A 14,576-nucleotide genomic window follows, 5' to 3' on the forward strand; every position below is an offset into this window, starting at 1 on the left:
TGGGCGGTATCTTGTCTGGTTTTGGAATTAGGTTGATGGTGGCGTCACAATGTCTTTGGGAGTGTTCCTTCTTCAAACTTTTGACAAAGTTTAATGTGGATAGGTTTAAGTTCCTCTTTGTATGTTTTGTAGAATTCACCTGTGAAGCCATCTGGTCCTGGACTTTTATTTGTAGGGAGTTCAATTTCATTTCAAGTGATCGGTCTGTTCAATTGATCTATTTCTTCTTGATCCAGTTTTGGCAGGCTGTAAGTCTTTAGATAGTTGTCCATTTCTTCTAGGTTGTCTGAAAGAAAAGAAATTTGCAACCTAGAATACTCTACCCAACAAGAATATCATTTAAAATAGAAGGGGAAATAAAGAATTTCTCCAACAAACAAAAGCTAAAAGAGTACAGCAATACTAAACCCATTCTAAAAGAAATACTGAATGGGCTTCTCTAAATTAAAGAAAAAGAGAGAGAGAGAGAGAAAAGAGAAAGAGAAGAATTAGGATGGAGGAAACCACAATTGGAAAGCAGCCATTTAAATAAGACTGTATATGATCTAAACATGAAGATATTAAAAAAATGACATCAAAATCATACAATATGAGGAAGGAAAGTAAGAAAATATAGATTTTTTTTTAAATTTTAATGATGTGTTTGAGCCTATATGACTATCAGGCAAAAGCAAGCAGATATAGGAAGGGCTTAACATGCTTAAAAAACAGGGAAACCCCAAATCAAAACTGAACATTACATTCACAAAAACTGAAAAGTACTCAAGCATAAAATAAATGGAAACCATCCAACCCAAAAAAGAAGAAGAGAGAATCATAGAATTGACTGGAAAACAAGGTTTAAAATGGCAATAAATATGTATCTATCAATAATCACCTTAAATGTCAATGAACTGAATGTGCCAATCAAAAGACACAGAGTGGCAGACTGGATAAAAAAGCAAAAACCTTCAATCTGCTGTCTACAAGAAACCCACCTTAGAGCAAAGGACACATATAGATGGAAAATGAGGGGATGGGAAAAGATATTTCATGCCAATGCACAAGACAGGAAAGCAGGAGTTGCAATACTCATATCAGACAAAGTAGACTTTAAAACGAAGGCCATAAAGAAAGGCAAGGAAGGACACTATTTAATGGTTAAAGGATCCATTTGAGGGCCTAAATTCTTAACAAGAAAGTCATTATCTTCCTTCCTTGCCCACCATATACTTTTAGCACATGTACTTACTAAATTTATTATATAATGTTTTATATTACATTCTGATAATTTCTTATCTGAACTTCCTATATCCTATAAGAAACCATATACATCTCAAAAATTGAAGTCATAATGAATACTTAAATATATATCACTCTACATTTCTTTAGATATATTTTTTTTTAGAAAAGGAAGAATGTTGAATTGAATTTTGAATTTTTTTCTAGAGGATTACTTCATTTTTCCAAGACGATCTACCAAATTCATATACCTAAGGATCACTCAAGAAAAGAATTGCAAAATAGCAAAACTACATACAATTATAATGAAAACAGTTATTTTTAACAATAACTTTACCATGTTTCACCAAAATGTTGTCAGAACTGACAATAGCAAAATTTATTGGACTTTCACTGTCTCTCCAGTTCTTTCCATCCTTTCTTCCCAAATCTCAATGCTACCCATTGGGCTGGTCCTACTACTAGGGTAGAGAAATCAACTACCATTTAATGATTACCAGCCATGTTCCCATACCACATTTTTACCCTTATTATTTCATTCAGTGACATGACATTAAAAAGTTGGATTTTGGAGTTCCTGTAGTGGAGCAGCGGAAACGAATCCGACTAGGAACCATGAGGGTGCTGGTTTGATCCCTGGCTTTGCCCAGTGAGTTAAGGATCCAGCGTTGCCGTGAGCTGTGGTGTAGGTCACAGATGCAGCTCAGATCTGACATTGCTGTGGCTCTGACACAGGCCAGCAGCAACAGCTCCAATTAGACCCCTAGCCTGGAAACCTCCATATGCTGTGCATGTGGCCTGCAAAAACAAAACAAAACAAACAAACAAAAATTGGATGTTAAAAGCATGAGAACAGAAGTGAAGCTATTGGTTTCTCATATCCACCCGCCACTTACTAACCCTGTAACCTGGTCAAGTAATTTAACTTCTTGAAGATTGTTTTCTCATCTGTAAAACATGGATAATTTTAGTCATGGCCTCATGATAGATTAGATAATCTATACAAGGCACTGAAAATAGCATTTAGCATATAGTAAGCACTCAAAAAATTAGCTAATTGTAATGGTTATGGAATTGTTGTCTAACAATATTGTATACACTATAGAAACATGCATTGGCAGTAGGTTATTGTCAATTAAACATAAACTAGCCATTACCTAATAGCCTAAAAAATCCAATGCACAGCATGAAATATTTGATGCCTATTTTGTGGTATTCTTGACATATCATGAATTTGAAGCTTTACAAGTACAATAACTATGGAATCTAGTAAAAAATGTATTATAACAATTACATGTGTGTATATGTCTTAAGTATATGATATTCTTCTGTTTTCCTCCTGCATCCTCTGTCATACGATCCGTTCTATTGATGTGACTCTAAATACCATCTTCATGCTGAATACTATCAAATTCATGCTGCCAGATTTGCCACTTTCTCTGAATTTCACCGTGGCATACTGCATAGCTTCCTAGAAATCTCCTTTTTTATGTGTTAAAATCTCAAGGTCCAAAAAAATCAAACTCAGCTTTTGATTACTATCCACTCCCATCCAATCTCAATTCTCAGCTCTTCAAATCTGTTTCTCTTCTATTTGTCCCATTTCACTGATGGATTCCCTGTACACCATTCCTCTGAGTATGCCAAAACAAGAAAATTTTGAGCACTTATGATTCTATTCTCTGCCTCATTACCTACCTCCAGTCATCAGCCCTGGCAGCTAGTTCTTCTTCCAAACCAGTCCTTGTACCCATTCATTTCTCTTCTACTATATTACAAACCACTACCATCTTTGCCTGGTTCATTAAAATAACCTCTTGATGTCCCCATACTCCTGCCTCACTATAATCTATCTGTAGATGATAGCCTGATTCTCCCCTGGTTATGTGTTCATCTTATTCCCTTGGAATCCCAAATAATTGCTTTCTCCTACAAGATCCATAAGATCACCCTCTTCAACTTCATCTTCTTCCTCTTTCCTCCTCACTGTCACCCTTCTGATACATTGACCTTATTTCTGTTCCTTAAAGCACCCACTCTCCCCTACTAGGGCCTTTCCCCCACTAGGGTATTTGTCATTTATTTTCCATGCTCTTTATACTGTGCTCCTCATCTTTCAGATTCAGTGTAAATAATCACTCTTCAAAGTGCTTTTTTTCCCCCTGATCACCTTCTCTATGTAGATCACTCATAACAAAATTATTCTTGAACAAATTTCAGAAGCTGTAATTATATATTTATGTGTTTATTTAGTCTATCTCCTCCATTGAACTCTAAGTCCCACAAGGGTACATAATGCATCTGTTTTTCTTGCAATGGTTTACCTAGCCAGTGCCTAGCATATAGTAGGCACTCAGTAAATATTTGTGAAATGAATGACTAAAGCAATAGCATTATTTCTTTTTCTTCAGAATTCTTTTCTGGACAGATTGGGATGCCAATTTTCCTCGCATTGAATCTGCCTCCATGAGTGGTGCTGGGAGAAAAACCATCTACAAAGACATGAAAACAGGAGCTTGGCCTAACGGGCTCACCGTGGACCACTTTGAGAAAAGGATCGTTTGGACAGATGCCAGGTTTAAAAATGACTTTTTTTTTTCTGTATCTGTTACCTTCCTCTGATAATAGTCACAGAATCAAAGCGTGTCCCAACATGCATGTATCCTATATTCACACATTGAAATTGATGCTGATTTTTGTTTGCCTTTGTTATGATGGCTTTTAAAAAATCTTTCTACAAAATGGATACAGGCACATAAAAATATTTTTATTCAACTTTTATCTGGGAGTTCCTGTTGTAGCTCAGGGGGTTCAGGACCTGACATTGTCTCTGTGAGGAGGATGGTTCCTTCCCTGGCCTCAGTGGGTTGAGGGTCCAGTATTGCCACAAGCTGTGATGTAAATCACAGATGTGGATCAGATCTGGCATTGCTGTAGCTGTGGTGTAGGCCTGCATCTGCAGCTCTAATTCGACTCCTGTCCAGAAACGTATAGATATCTCAGGTGTGTTCATAAAAAGAAAAAAAAAATTTTGTTATTTATCTAAATAGTATTGTCACATCATCAGAACTATTTGAATAAGTTTTGATATACTACTGCTATATTTACTTTTCTGTAGGTCAGATGCCATTTATTCAGCCCTCTATGATGGAACAGACATGATAGAAATTATCCGAGGTCATGAGTATCTTTCTCATCCCTTTGCTGTGTCTCTGTATGGAAGTGATGTCTATTGGACAGACTGGAGGACCAACACATTGTCAAAAGCCAATAAGTGGACAGGGCAGAATGTCAGTGTGATTCAGAAAACCAGTGCACAGCCATTTGACCTTCAGATCTATCATCCCAGTCGTCAGCCCCAGGGTAAGTGCTTATTATGAGTTAACTATCAAAAGTATTTTCACCTTAATCCTATAACATTAACATTCAAACTGTAAAATAAGTTTATAAGTTTAACAGTTATTAATATTTTAGGTAGTATGTGATGGAAGTGGTTCCAGCTTTTTTTTTTTTAATTAGCTCAGGACTTTTTTTCTTTTCCTTTTAATTTATTTTAGAAAGAAATAGAGAAATCTTAGAAGTAAAGAGTATTATTCTAGTCTCCAAAGTTTTAGTCACTGTGGTTGCCTCAATGAGAGATACTTGGAAAGCTGTGGAAGATTTGGAATCTATTACCTAAATATGATCAGTAAATTAGAGGAAGATACCAAGGACACATTCAGGCTGGCCCCAAATGGTCACTGCAGAATATCGGGAGGTGAGGGGATGGTGCATCATAAAAGATAAACCATCCGCGTTTAACTTTCCTATTTTAAGAAATGTTGGTTCACGTGGATATGTGTGCTACTCATCACCACATATTCCACATTTTGGTCAATAATAATCTGTACCTGGGTTTTGTGATTTCATTTCTCCCACTAAATCCTTGTCAGATGCTCTTAATTCTTTCGCTCCTGCTGCACATGGAGATTCCCAGGCTAGGGGTCGAATTGGAGCTGCAGCCACCGGCCTACGCCAGAGCCACAGCAACGCGGGATCTGAGCCGCGTCTGCAACCCACACCACAGCTCACTGCAACACCGGATCGTCAACCCACTGAGCAAGGGCAGGGACCGAACCCGCAACCTCATGGTTCCTAGTCGGATTCGCCAACCACTGCGCCATGACAGGAACTCCAAATTTTCTTAATTCTAAGCCTCACATTTCTTTTTCTTCCTTTCTTCTTTCTTTCTTCCTTTCTTCCTTTCCCCTTCCTTCCTTCCTTCCTTCCTTCCTTCCTTCCTTCCTTCCTTCCTTCCTTCCTTCCTTTCTTTCTTTTCTTTCTTTCCTTCTGTGGGATACCATGGCTGTTTGGCATAACATCCCTCATCCTTTTATACCCCTTGCCTATCTCTTCCCCATCATGACCCATGTCCTGACCTATGGAAGCCTCATTCCAGTACAAATAATGTTACCATAATCATTAGCATGTTTTTATTTGAGGCATAACAAATTCACATGACACTTTCTATAAAGGATATATTTTCTCCTTTTCTTTCTTGTTCAATGTAGAATAAACAAATTTTCCACTTCCATGAAATTTCTGGTCTTATGAACCATACTTCAAACCTTTTTTTAAATTCATGTTTTATTGTCTTCCTTTAGACTTGACTAAAAATACTCACCTCTATGGTTGAAAAATGTTATGTCTATCTTTACTTTGCTTCAATACTTGTTCTTCATTTACCCTCGATACTATTGCTCCTACCAAAATGTTATCTGTAAAATCTTCCTGCCCTCTTTTTGACTTACTCTGATTGAAGCTAGTTCTCTTCCCAAATCCGCTCAGTTTCTCAGTTATACTTTTCATTTATAACTGATCCTTCTTTGTCACATGGGATTCTCTTTTTTCTTCTATACACACTAAATTATGTAAGCAATATTTTAATCCTCTCCTATTACCCTTAGTTCCTAGACTCCTTTCGTCCTATAAACCTGCAAAGCATGAGGACATTAAGGGAGAAAAACACAGTTTAGTCATTTTTGTGCCTAATAGGTATTCGGTAAATATACTGGATTTAGCTAAATTGAAATAAGAAATCATGATTCTAACCATTATGTGCCATTAGTACAATAACAAAGATACTTTTCTGTAAAAATTTCCTCCAGTATAGAGGAATATCTGATTATAAACACTGTATATTAAACACTTATGGGATTGGTTTTAATTTTTATAAAGACAAAAAATGAGGGGAGAAACATGATGCTTTCAAGATTTCCTGACATTTTCATATGCATGGAAAGCAAGTGAGACATTCAGTGTAACTCATTTGGTTGAGGGGAGATTTTCTTGATATCTTTACTTAACTCAAAAGATGACTTATATGTGACTTCTCCATTTTGCATCCAGTAAGGAAGTTTTTACTAAATGGATCTAATGTAACATATTGTCTTAGAATTTAGGGCAGATATTCTAGCCTTTATATTCTTATAGAAAATGTCACCTATGATGAGAACTTGATATTTCCTAATTGAAATTCAGTCAGTTTTCAATTTTGAGAGTGATCAGAGAACATTCTACTTTTTGCCATTATAAGCATCACTGAGCATATAACACTCATTATCCGTCCTGTTTATCTGCTTCAGTGAATTAACGCTTTCAGTGCTAGGGAGGGAAAAAAAGATGTGGTAATGCATTGACTATTTTATTGCCAAGGATAGAATTGCAATGAAAATCATAAAAAGATTCAGCTTTAACACAAATACAATAATAATATGCTCCTAGTTTCTGCTGAATAATAATGTGAGGTTCATGAAAAATAATAAATTTTAAAAATACATGATACTTTTATGGCATTGAAATACGTGTTTCACAAATTTAAAACATAAAGGTTAGAAATATTCTTTGAAGTTATCTAATCCTCCAAACAGGAATTAATAAAAATTTTAACACTAGTACAAATAACTATGCATTGTATATGTAAATTGCCAGTTCAGTTATTGGACACTTAGGCAGAACTTTTAAAAAAGTAAATCTATTTCGGATTTTTTTGGCACCTAATGTTGTTGCTATATGGGATTAAGAAGAAACAAATCAAAGATTAAAGTTATATAATATATAAGGAGCAATAGTGGGTATTTTAGACCTAAATTTTGAATGTTTTTTTATAGTACAAGGATGCTGAACTTATAGGTAATACCATGGTCTTGGGAGCCCAACTGCCTGGGTTCAAATCCCATCCCTACGATTTATTAATTGTATGATGTTGGGCAGGTTATTTAACCTCTCATACCTCAGTATCCCCATCTGTAAATTAGATATAATAATATCTACATCATAGAATTTAGTAAACATAAGTTTAATCATCATTTAATATAAGCATAGCAAACAGGAGTAATTATGTGAAAAGTTCATAGAACAGTGTCATACATAATAAATGTTGTGTGTTTATATATATATGTCACATGTTAAAAAGTACCAGTTGTTTCAATCATTCCTGTCAATATCAAATTTCCTTTTGTTGAAATTTAGGTGACATTACTGTTTTAAGACATTTTCCTATGTGTAAATAATTCATAATGGCCTTAATATCATACTTTTCTAAACATACCAATTTTTTAATGAAAAATGCTGATAAAAAAATGTGAATCACAGAGTTCCCTGTGGTCTACTGGTTAGGACTTGGTGCTTTCATTGCTGCGGCCAGTGATCTGGGAATTAAGACCCCACATCAAGCTGTTTCATGATGTGCCAAAATAAATAAATAAATAAAAAATTAAAAAATAAAATAAAATAAAATTGAATCACAGCTCTGAAGAAGAGAAATGTGGTTGAGCTATCCAGATAATTCAGGTGTAATCAAATGAGTAGTTTATTAAATCTATTCTCTCCACACTCGGTGTACTACTAGGCAGCACCACTCCTCCTGCACACAGTGCATGATATAAAAATTATGGTTATGTTAGTAAAAGTAAAGCTTAAAAATTTGTTTAATATTATAAAATTAATATTTGCTCATTACTGGTAAGTTACAGAAGGCAGAAAAACAGGAACAAAAAAACTGACACCTATTTTACCAGCTCCCAGAGCAACAGACATTTCCCTGTTGTTTCTTTTAGTTATTTCAACAAAAGTGTGGAATACCACAATAATAAAACTTTCACTGTTGATGAATTACTCTATGCCATTTAGTTTTTACATTTTTCCTAATCATCAGACCCATTAAATAAGATAGTTATTACTTCTTTCTATGAGGAAACTGAAGCTCAGGGGTGTGAAGTAACCTGACTCAGAGTCCTAAGTATCATCATCAAAGGCAGAACCAAGGTTTCAGTGAGCATGCCTAACTCCATAGTCTGTGCTTTATTCTTTTCTAAGTTAAGAAAGCTTTGGTACCTCTTCATTTTTATGTCATACTTCATTTTTACTTTGGTATCTTTCTTTTTATTCTTAGCATTAGCAATTCCCTTGTTATCTTTGATTCCTTATAAAAATCTCATTTTTAATAACTATGTATTTTCAAATCACATGCGATATCAAAAAAGTTCCAAATTATTCATCTATTATAAACGTTTAGTTTGATATTTGTTCATTTCTATTTTGTCTTTAATGTTTTTAACATATATATCTGTACATAAGTATTTTTTCCACATTTAATTTGGAGTTATATTGTTGTTGCTCTTAGCAAGTTATATGATTTTTTTTAGTTTTGAGAAACAAATACATGAGCATAAGCCCTTCCAAGAAGCAAGAGCATAATTAAACCCAAATTAAAATTAGGTTATTGTCTTTCTTATATTATTTTTACATCTTTTTCTATTTTATTAGCAATTTGAAAATATACAATATACTATTATGAACTATATCCACCATGCTGTACATTTCATGCCCATAACTTATTTATTTTATAACTGAAAGTTTATACATTTTGATTTTCTTCACCTATTTCATCCTCTCCCTCTCTAGCCAACATCAGTGATTGCCAGAGATGGGAGTGTTAGTCTATTCTTTTCTCTGTATCTATGAACTTGATGTTTTTGTTTTTTCAGATTCCACATATAAGTGATATCATATAGTATTTGCCTTTCTGTCTGACTTATTTCACTTAGCGTAATGCCTTCAAGGTTCATCCATGTTATCACAAATGGCAGGATTTCTATCTCTTTTATTGATTGAAGAAGTTCCATCTTCTGTATCCATTCCTCCATCAATAGACCTTTAGGTTATACTCTTGGCTATTGTAAATAGTGCTATAACGAACACAAGGGTGTATGTATATCTTTTCAAGTTAGTCTTTTTGTTTTCTTTAGGTAAATACCCAGAAGTGGATTTGTTGGATCATATGGTAGTTCTATTTTTAATTTTTTAAGCATCTTCCATACTGTTTTCCATAGTGACTGCACCAAGTAACATGCCCACCAATGGTGCTTAAGTGTTCCCTTTTCTCCACATCCCCACCAGCACTTGTTTCTTGTCTTTTGATAATATGCATTCTGACAGGTGTGAGATAATATCTCATTGTGGTTTTGATTTGCATTTCCCTGATGATTAGTGATGTTGAGCAACTTTTCATATGTCTGTTGGCCATTCTGTATGAGTTTTTTAGCAAAATGTCTATGCAGAGCTTCTGTGCATTTTTCAATCAGATTGTTTGTCTGTTTGATATTGAATTCTGTAGTTCTTTATATATTCTGGATGTTAACCCCTTATCAAATAAATCATTTGCAAATATCTTCTCCCTTTTGGTAGGTTGCCTTTTTGTTTTGTTGATGGTTTCCTTTGCTGTGCAAAATCTCTTTAGGATATAGTCTCATTTGCTTATTTTTGCTTTTGTTGTCTTTGATTTTGGTGCCAAATCCAAATAAATCTAATGATATAAATGACATTTAGGATTTATGTATTATCCATATAGTTATGATATTAAAGTAAAGATGATATTGAGGAGGGAAGAGACTGGAGATGACACAGGTAGTTTGAACATATGGCATCTCCTGTACCAAAAAATATAAATCAAGAAAGTCTGAAGTAAGAAGGACACAAAGGAATAGTTTTATTGTGACAGCAACTGTAGGGGCCAAGGACAAAAATTTGAATACAGCCTTTGAAGAAATTCAGAATTAGAATTTCACATACATTGTACTATAGTTTCACACTGGCTAGAATAATTACATTGTATTTATTGTATACAAAATATATTGGGAGATATTTATTCACCCTTTTCCATTAATTAGACTGATAACTTGCACTTTAAACTATTTTCTATACTTGGTATGCATTGGCAATTTATAGCATGTAGTTAGTACTTATGGCCACTTACTGAATAAATGCACAGGAGAATGTTGTTTCCTTAGCACAGAGAGGTTACATAAATAAACATATTTGTTAGTTTTATAATGAGTAAGAATATCATATCTATTTCCCTTTAAGATAAAACTGAATAATTTACACTTATGAGGCCATCTAGCTTAAATTTTTATCAGTAAAATGCACTGATTAACTGAATAAATTTTGAGTATATTAAAAGACCAATAGCAGCAATATCATAAAGTGTTTATGACATACACTTCTTGAGCAATATTTTTGTTTTTGTTTGGTTAATAGGATCTGGGCTTGCATGATTAAGCATTAGTAAAAATGGTTTCATCATCACGACTTTATAATAATAAGAAAGGTGTGTATTTATATCACTATTTATTTAGTGCTTTATAGGTATTACTCTCAATCTGCATAAAGATTTGCAGGAAAACATCTTTTCTAGAAAGGCCTTATCACTTCAAAGCCACATACCAATTATAGATCTTTACATAATTCAGATTTTATCTTCTCCACACTCAAAGTTAACGCCATAAAAACTATCTTAGCACTTAGAAGATGTATGGTTATTTAATATTTTCCTTATTCTGTTTTATTTACCTGCCTAGATTATAAAATATTTGAGTAAAGGAGTAATCATTTATTTATTTGTGTTAACTATAGAGTCTAGCTAAGCTCTTTATAAGAAAAATATTAATAATGATAATAATATCACCTAACACTAATTTTCATTATAATTCTATGAGGATGATTATTAGCAATGTTCCATGAAGATGATTATTTGCAATGCAGTTTTATAAGTAAGGAACCTAAGGCAGAGAAATGCTAAGTAATTTGCTCAAGGTCTAATAGCCAGAGGATGATTGACCAGTTTTCTGACCTTAGGGAGAGTGACCTCAGAGCTCTTGCCTGAACCACTAGGCTCTTCAGGCAGAAAACATTGAGTTCATGTTTATTGAGATTATTATTGGAATTGTTATTTGAAGTCTCCAGATGGCAGTATAGAGTCAAGTTTTATTGACACATTCACAAGAATTCTTACCTTCTTGGAGTTTATAGTCTAGAAGGAAGAGAGACTAAATGAACAAATGGGATTAATAAAATAATAATTGTTATGGATGGATTTTGAATATAACATTATAGTAAATATATTTTACAAGGTAGCATCATACGGTCCCCAAAAGTCCTTGGGCTTAGTCTAATTCAATTCCTTCCTCTGTCATTCATTAGCCTTTTTACCTGAGGTAAATTAATTCACTTCTGGGTTCTTTATTTTCTCATTTGCAGGTTGGATCAGCTAGAATTAGAGAGCTAATAAATGAGAAACAAGATTGAGTTGCAATCAAACTATGGTGGGACTTAAAAGTTCCCCTTACAAAGAATTTCCAATTCTTATCCTCTAGATACATGGTTCTAGTGTTATCAAACATAAATGTGCATCGACATTACTGGAAGGATCATTAAATCACATACGTCTGGGTTCTACCCAAGATCTTCTGATCCAGCAAGTCTAGGGAATAACTTCCGATTTTGCATTTTTAAGAAGTTCCTGTAGAATGCTGATGCTGCCTTAGGAACCATTGCCCTTAAGAAAAGGAGAAAAACATTAAAACTACTTAGTCAAGGGAGTGAAAAAAGAAGATGTGCATGCTAAATATTTGACTTCATCTGGGCAAGGGATAGATTGGAGAAAGACAGGTAGAAGACTGGTAAGGATGTTCCTTCAGTAGATCAGGAGAGAGCTAATACCAGGACAGAGAGAATGGTAGAGTTGAGGTATGCTTGGAGGCAAGGTCAATAAAAGATAGTAATAGACATTTGTGGAATAGGAGAATAGGGGAAAAGAGGAAGAATTCAGGATATCTTTAGTTTTCTGGTTTCTATAATTGGCCTCACCATCAAAATGTGTCAGAGACCATGGAAGTGGTTTAAGGGAGGGGTCAGCAAACATTTTCTGTAGAAAGCCAGATGGTAAGTGTTTGAGGCTTTATGAGCCAGGTAGTCTTTGTTGAACTACTCAGCTCAGTTTATGTAGTGTGATAGCAATTCTATGAAAAATGAATGAATAACACTGTTTCAAAAATATTTTATTTATGGACATTTGATTTCATATAGTTTTCACACATTATGAAATAGTATTATTTATTTTTTGGTGTTTTTTTTTTTCCTACTACTTAAAAATGTAGTTCATTTGCCAGAATTAGCCTGCAGGCCAAAGTGTACTGATACCTGATTTAAAGGGTAAAATGAAAAATTAAACTTTGGGTATGTGGGATTTTAGATACCTCTGGGACATAGTTCAGGGTTATAAAGGCAAGAAGAATTTGGGCTGCAGTTAGAGCTTTTGTAGTCATTCGATTGTAGATTCAAGACAAGAAGATAAATGAGAAATCCTAGGACTTACAGAAAATGAGAAAAGGACAAGGACAGAACTTTGGAGAAAACTTTAACATTAAAGAAGGCAAAGAAGAATGCTGAGAAGAACATGGCCAAGAGATTTCAGAACCAAAAGAGCAGTCAAAAAAAAGTAAAAGAAGTGTTTCAAGATTACAGTGGCCAAAAGTGTTAACTTTTGCAGAGAAGTCTAGAAAGATAAAGACATGCAGGTATTCACTGGATTTGACAGCATGGAGGAAGGTCAGCTGTAATTTTATTTAGATCAATTTCAGTGGAATTGTTTGCATATGTGCTAGTGATCCTAAGTATCCAAAGTTAATTAGCATACATATCCAAGTCTTTTTACTAAAAAATGTAGTATATTCAACAGGACTCTATTATTAAATAATAAGATATAAATGCAAAAAAAAAGGACAACTTTCATAGCAGTCAGCTTAAGAGATGTAGTAATCAAGAGGAAGATTCTAGAGATATGCTGGTTCATATTCTAGGTTTGTCATATGCTGACTGCATGACCATTATCTAGCTTAGATTTTTCAACTTATGCAATAGAATCCTTGCAAAGATAAATGCATTAGTATCTTAAAGCACAGAAGATACCTGGCAAATAGTAAGCTCTGTATAAATGTTGTTATGTAAATGATAGGAAGTCAGACGGATAGAGAGAGAGAATTCTCTTACTCACTTTTACTGTCATCATTCCCTCCACCCTATAAAGGAAGTTGTTTGTAAATGTTTCTTTGGTATCACACCTTCTCCCATTCAGTGGGTTTGCCATGCTTCTATATGTCCTCTGAGACCAAAGATTTTTCTATTTTTTTGAAGTTTGGTTTATAATATTATGTTAGTTTTCTATGTACAACATAATGATTTGACATTTATAAAATACATTAAAGATTGGTAACTATGATAAAAGTTAATAGCCATCTGTCACCAAAGTTATTTAAATATTTATGACTATATTCCCTGTGATGTATTTAACATCCCAATGACTTATTTATTTTATATCTGGAAGTTTGTACCTCTTAATCCTCATCACCTATTTTTCACAAACCCCTATCCCTGGTCGTCTTACAACCATCACTTTGTTTCCTGTATTTTTTAATCTGTTTCTGTATTGTTTTGTTTGTCCTTATATTTTATTTTTTTTTAATTCTACATAAAGTATTTTTTCCTTCTCTGTCTGACTTAGTTCCTTGTACAATAACTATTTTTTCAAATGATAAAATTACATTACTTTTAATGGCTGAGTCATATTCCATTTTGTATTATACCATATCTTTTTTATCCATCTACTGCTAGAAACTTAGATTGCTTCCCTTTCCTGGCCACTGTAAATAATGCTGCAGTAAACTTAGTGATGCGTGTATCTTTCTCAATTAATGTTTTCATTTTTTTGGATAACTGCTTAGAAGTAAAATTGCTAGATCATTTAGTAGTTTTATTTTTAATTTTTTGAGGAGCCTCCATACTGGTTTTTTTCCATTGTGGTTGCACCAATTAACATGCTATAAAATGGTTCATGAGTGTTACCCTTTGTTTACATCCTTGCCAAAACTTATTATTCCTTGTTTTTTTTTTTATAGTAGCCACTCTAACAGGTGTGAGGTGTTGATATTGTGGTTTTGATTTGCATTTCCCTGATGATTAGTGATGTTGAGCACCTT

The 14,576-nt window shown here is 34.0% G+C and overlaps 1 protein-coding gene across 1 annotated transcript in view; it reads left to right on the plus strand.

Annotated features, from left to right (window-relative positions):
- Positions 1-14,576, plus strand: part of LRP1B (LDL receptor related protein 1B) — a 1,901,444-nt gene that overhangs the window by 1,271,579 nt on the left and 615,289 nt on the right. The window contains exons 26-27 of the mRNA XM_047772014.1: positions 3,633-3,797; positions 4,340-4,584. Coding sequence (XP_047627970.1) covers positions 3,633-3,797; positions 4,340-4,584 — 410 coding nt within the window. The remainder of the gene's footprint in view (positions 1-3,632; positions 3,798-4,339; positions 4,585-14,576) is intronic.

The sequence above is a fragment of the Phacochoerus africanus genome, chromosome 3 (genome assembly GCF_016906955.1).
Source record: "Phacochoerus africanus isolate WHEZ1 chromosome 3, ROS_Pafr_v1, whole genome shotgun sequence".
NCBI lineage: Eukaryota > Metazoa > Chordata > Mammalia > Artiodactyla > Suidae > Phacochoerus > Phacochoerus africanus.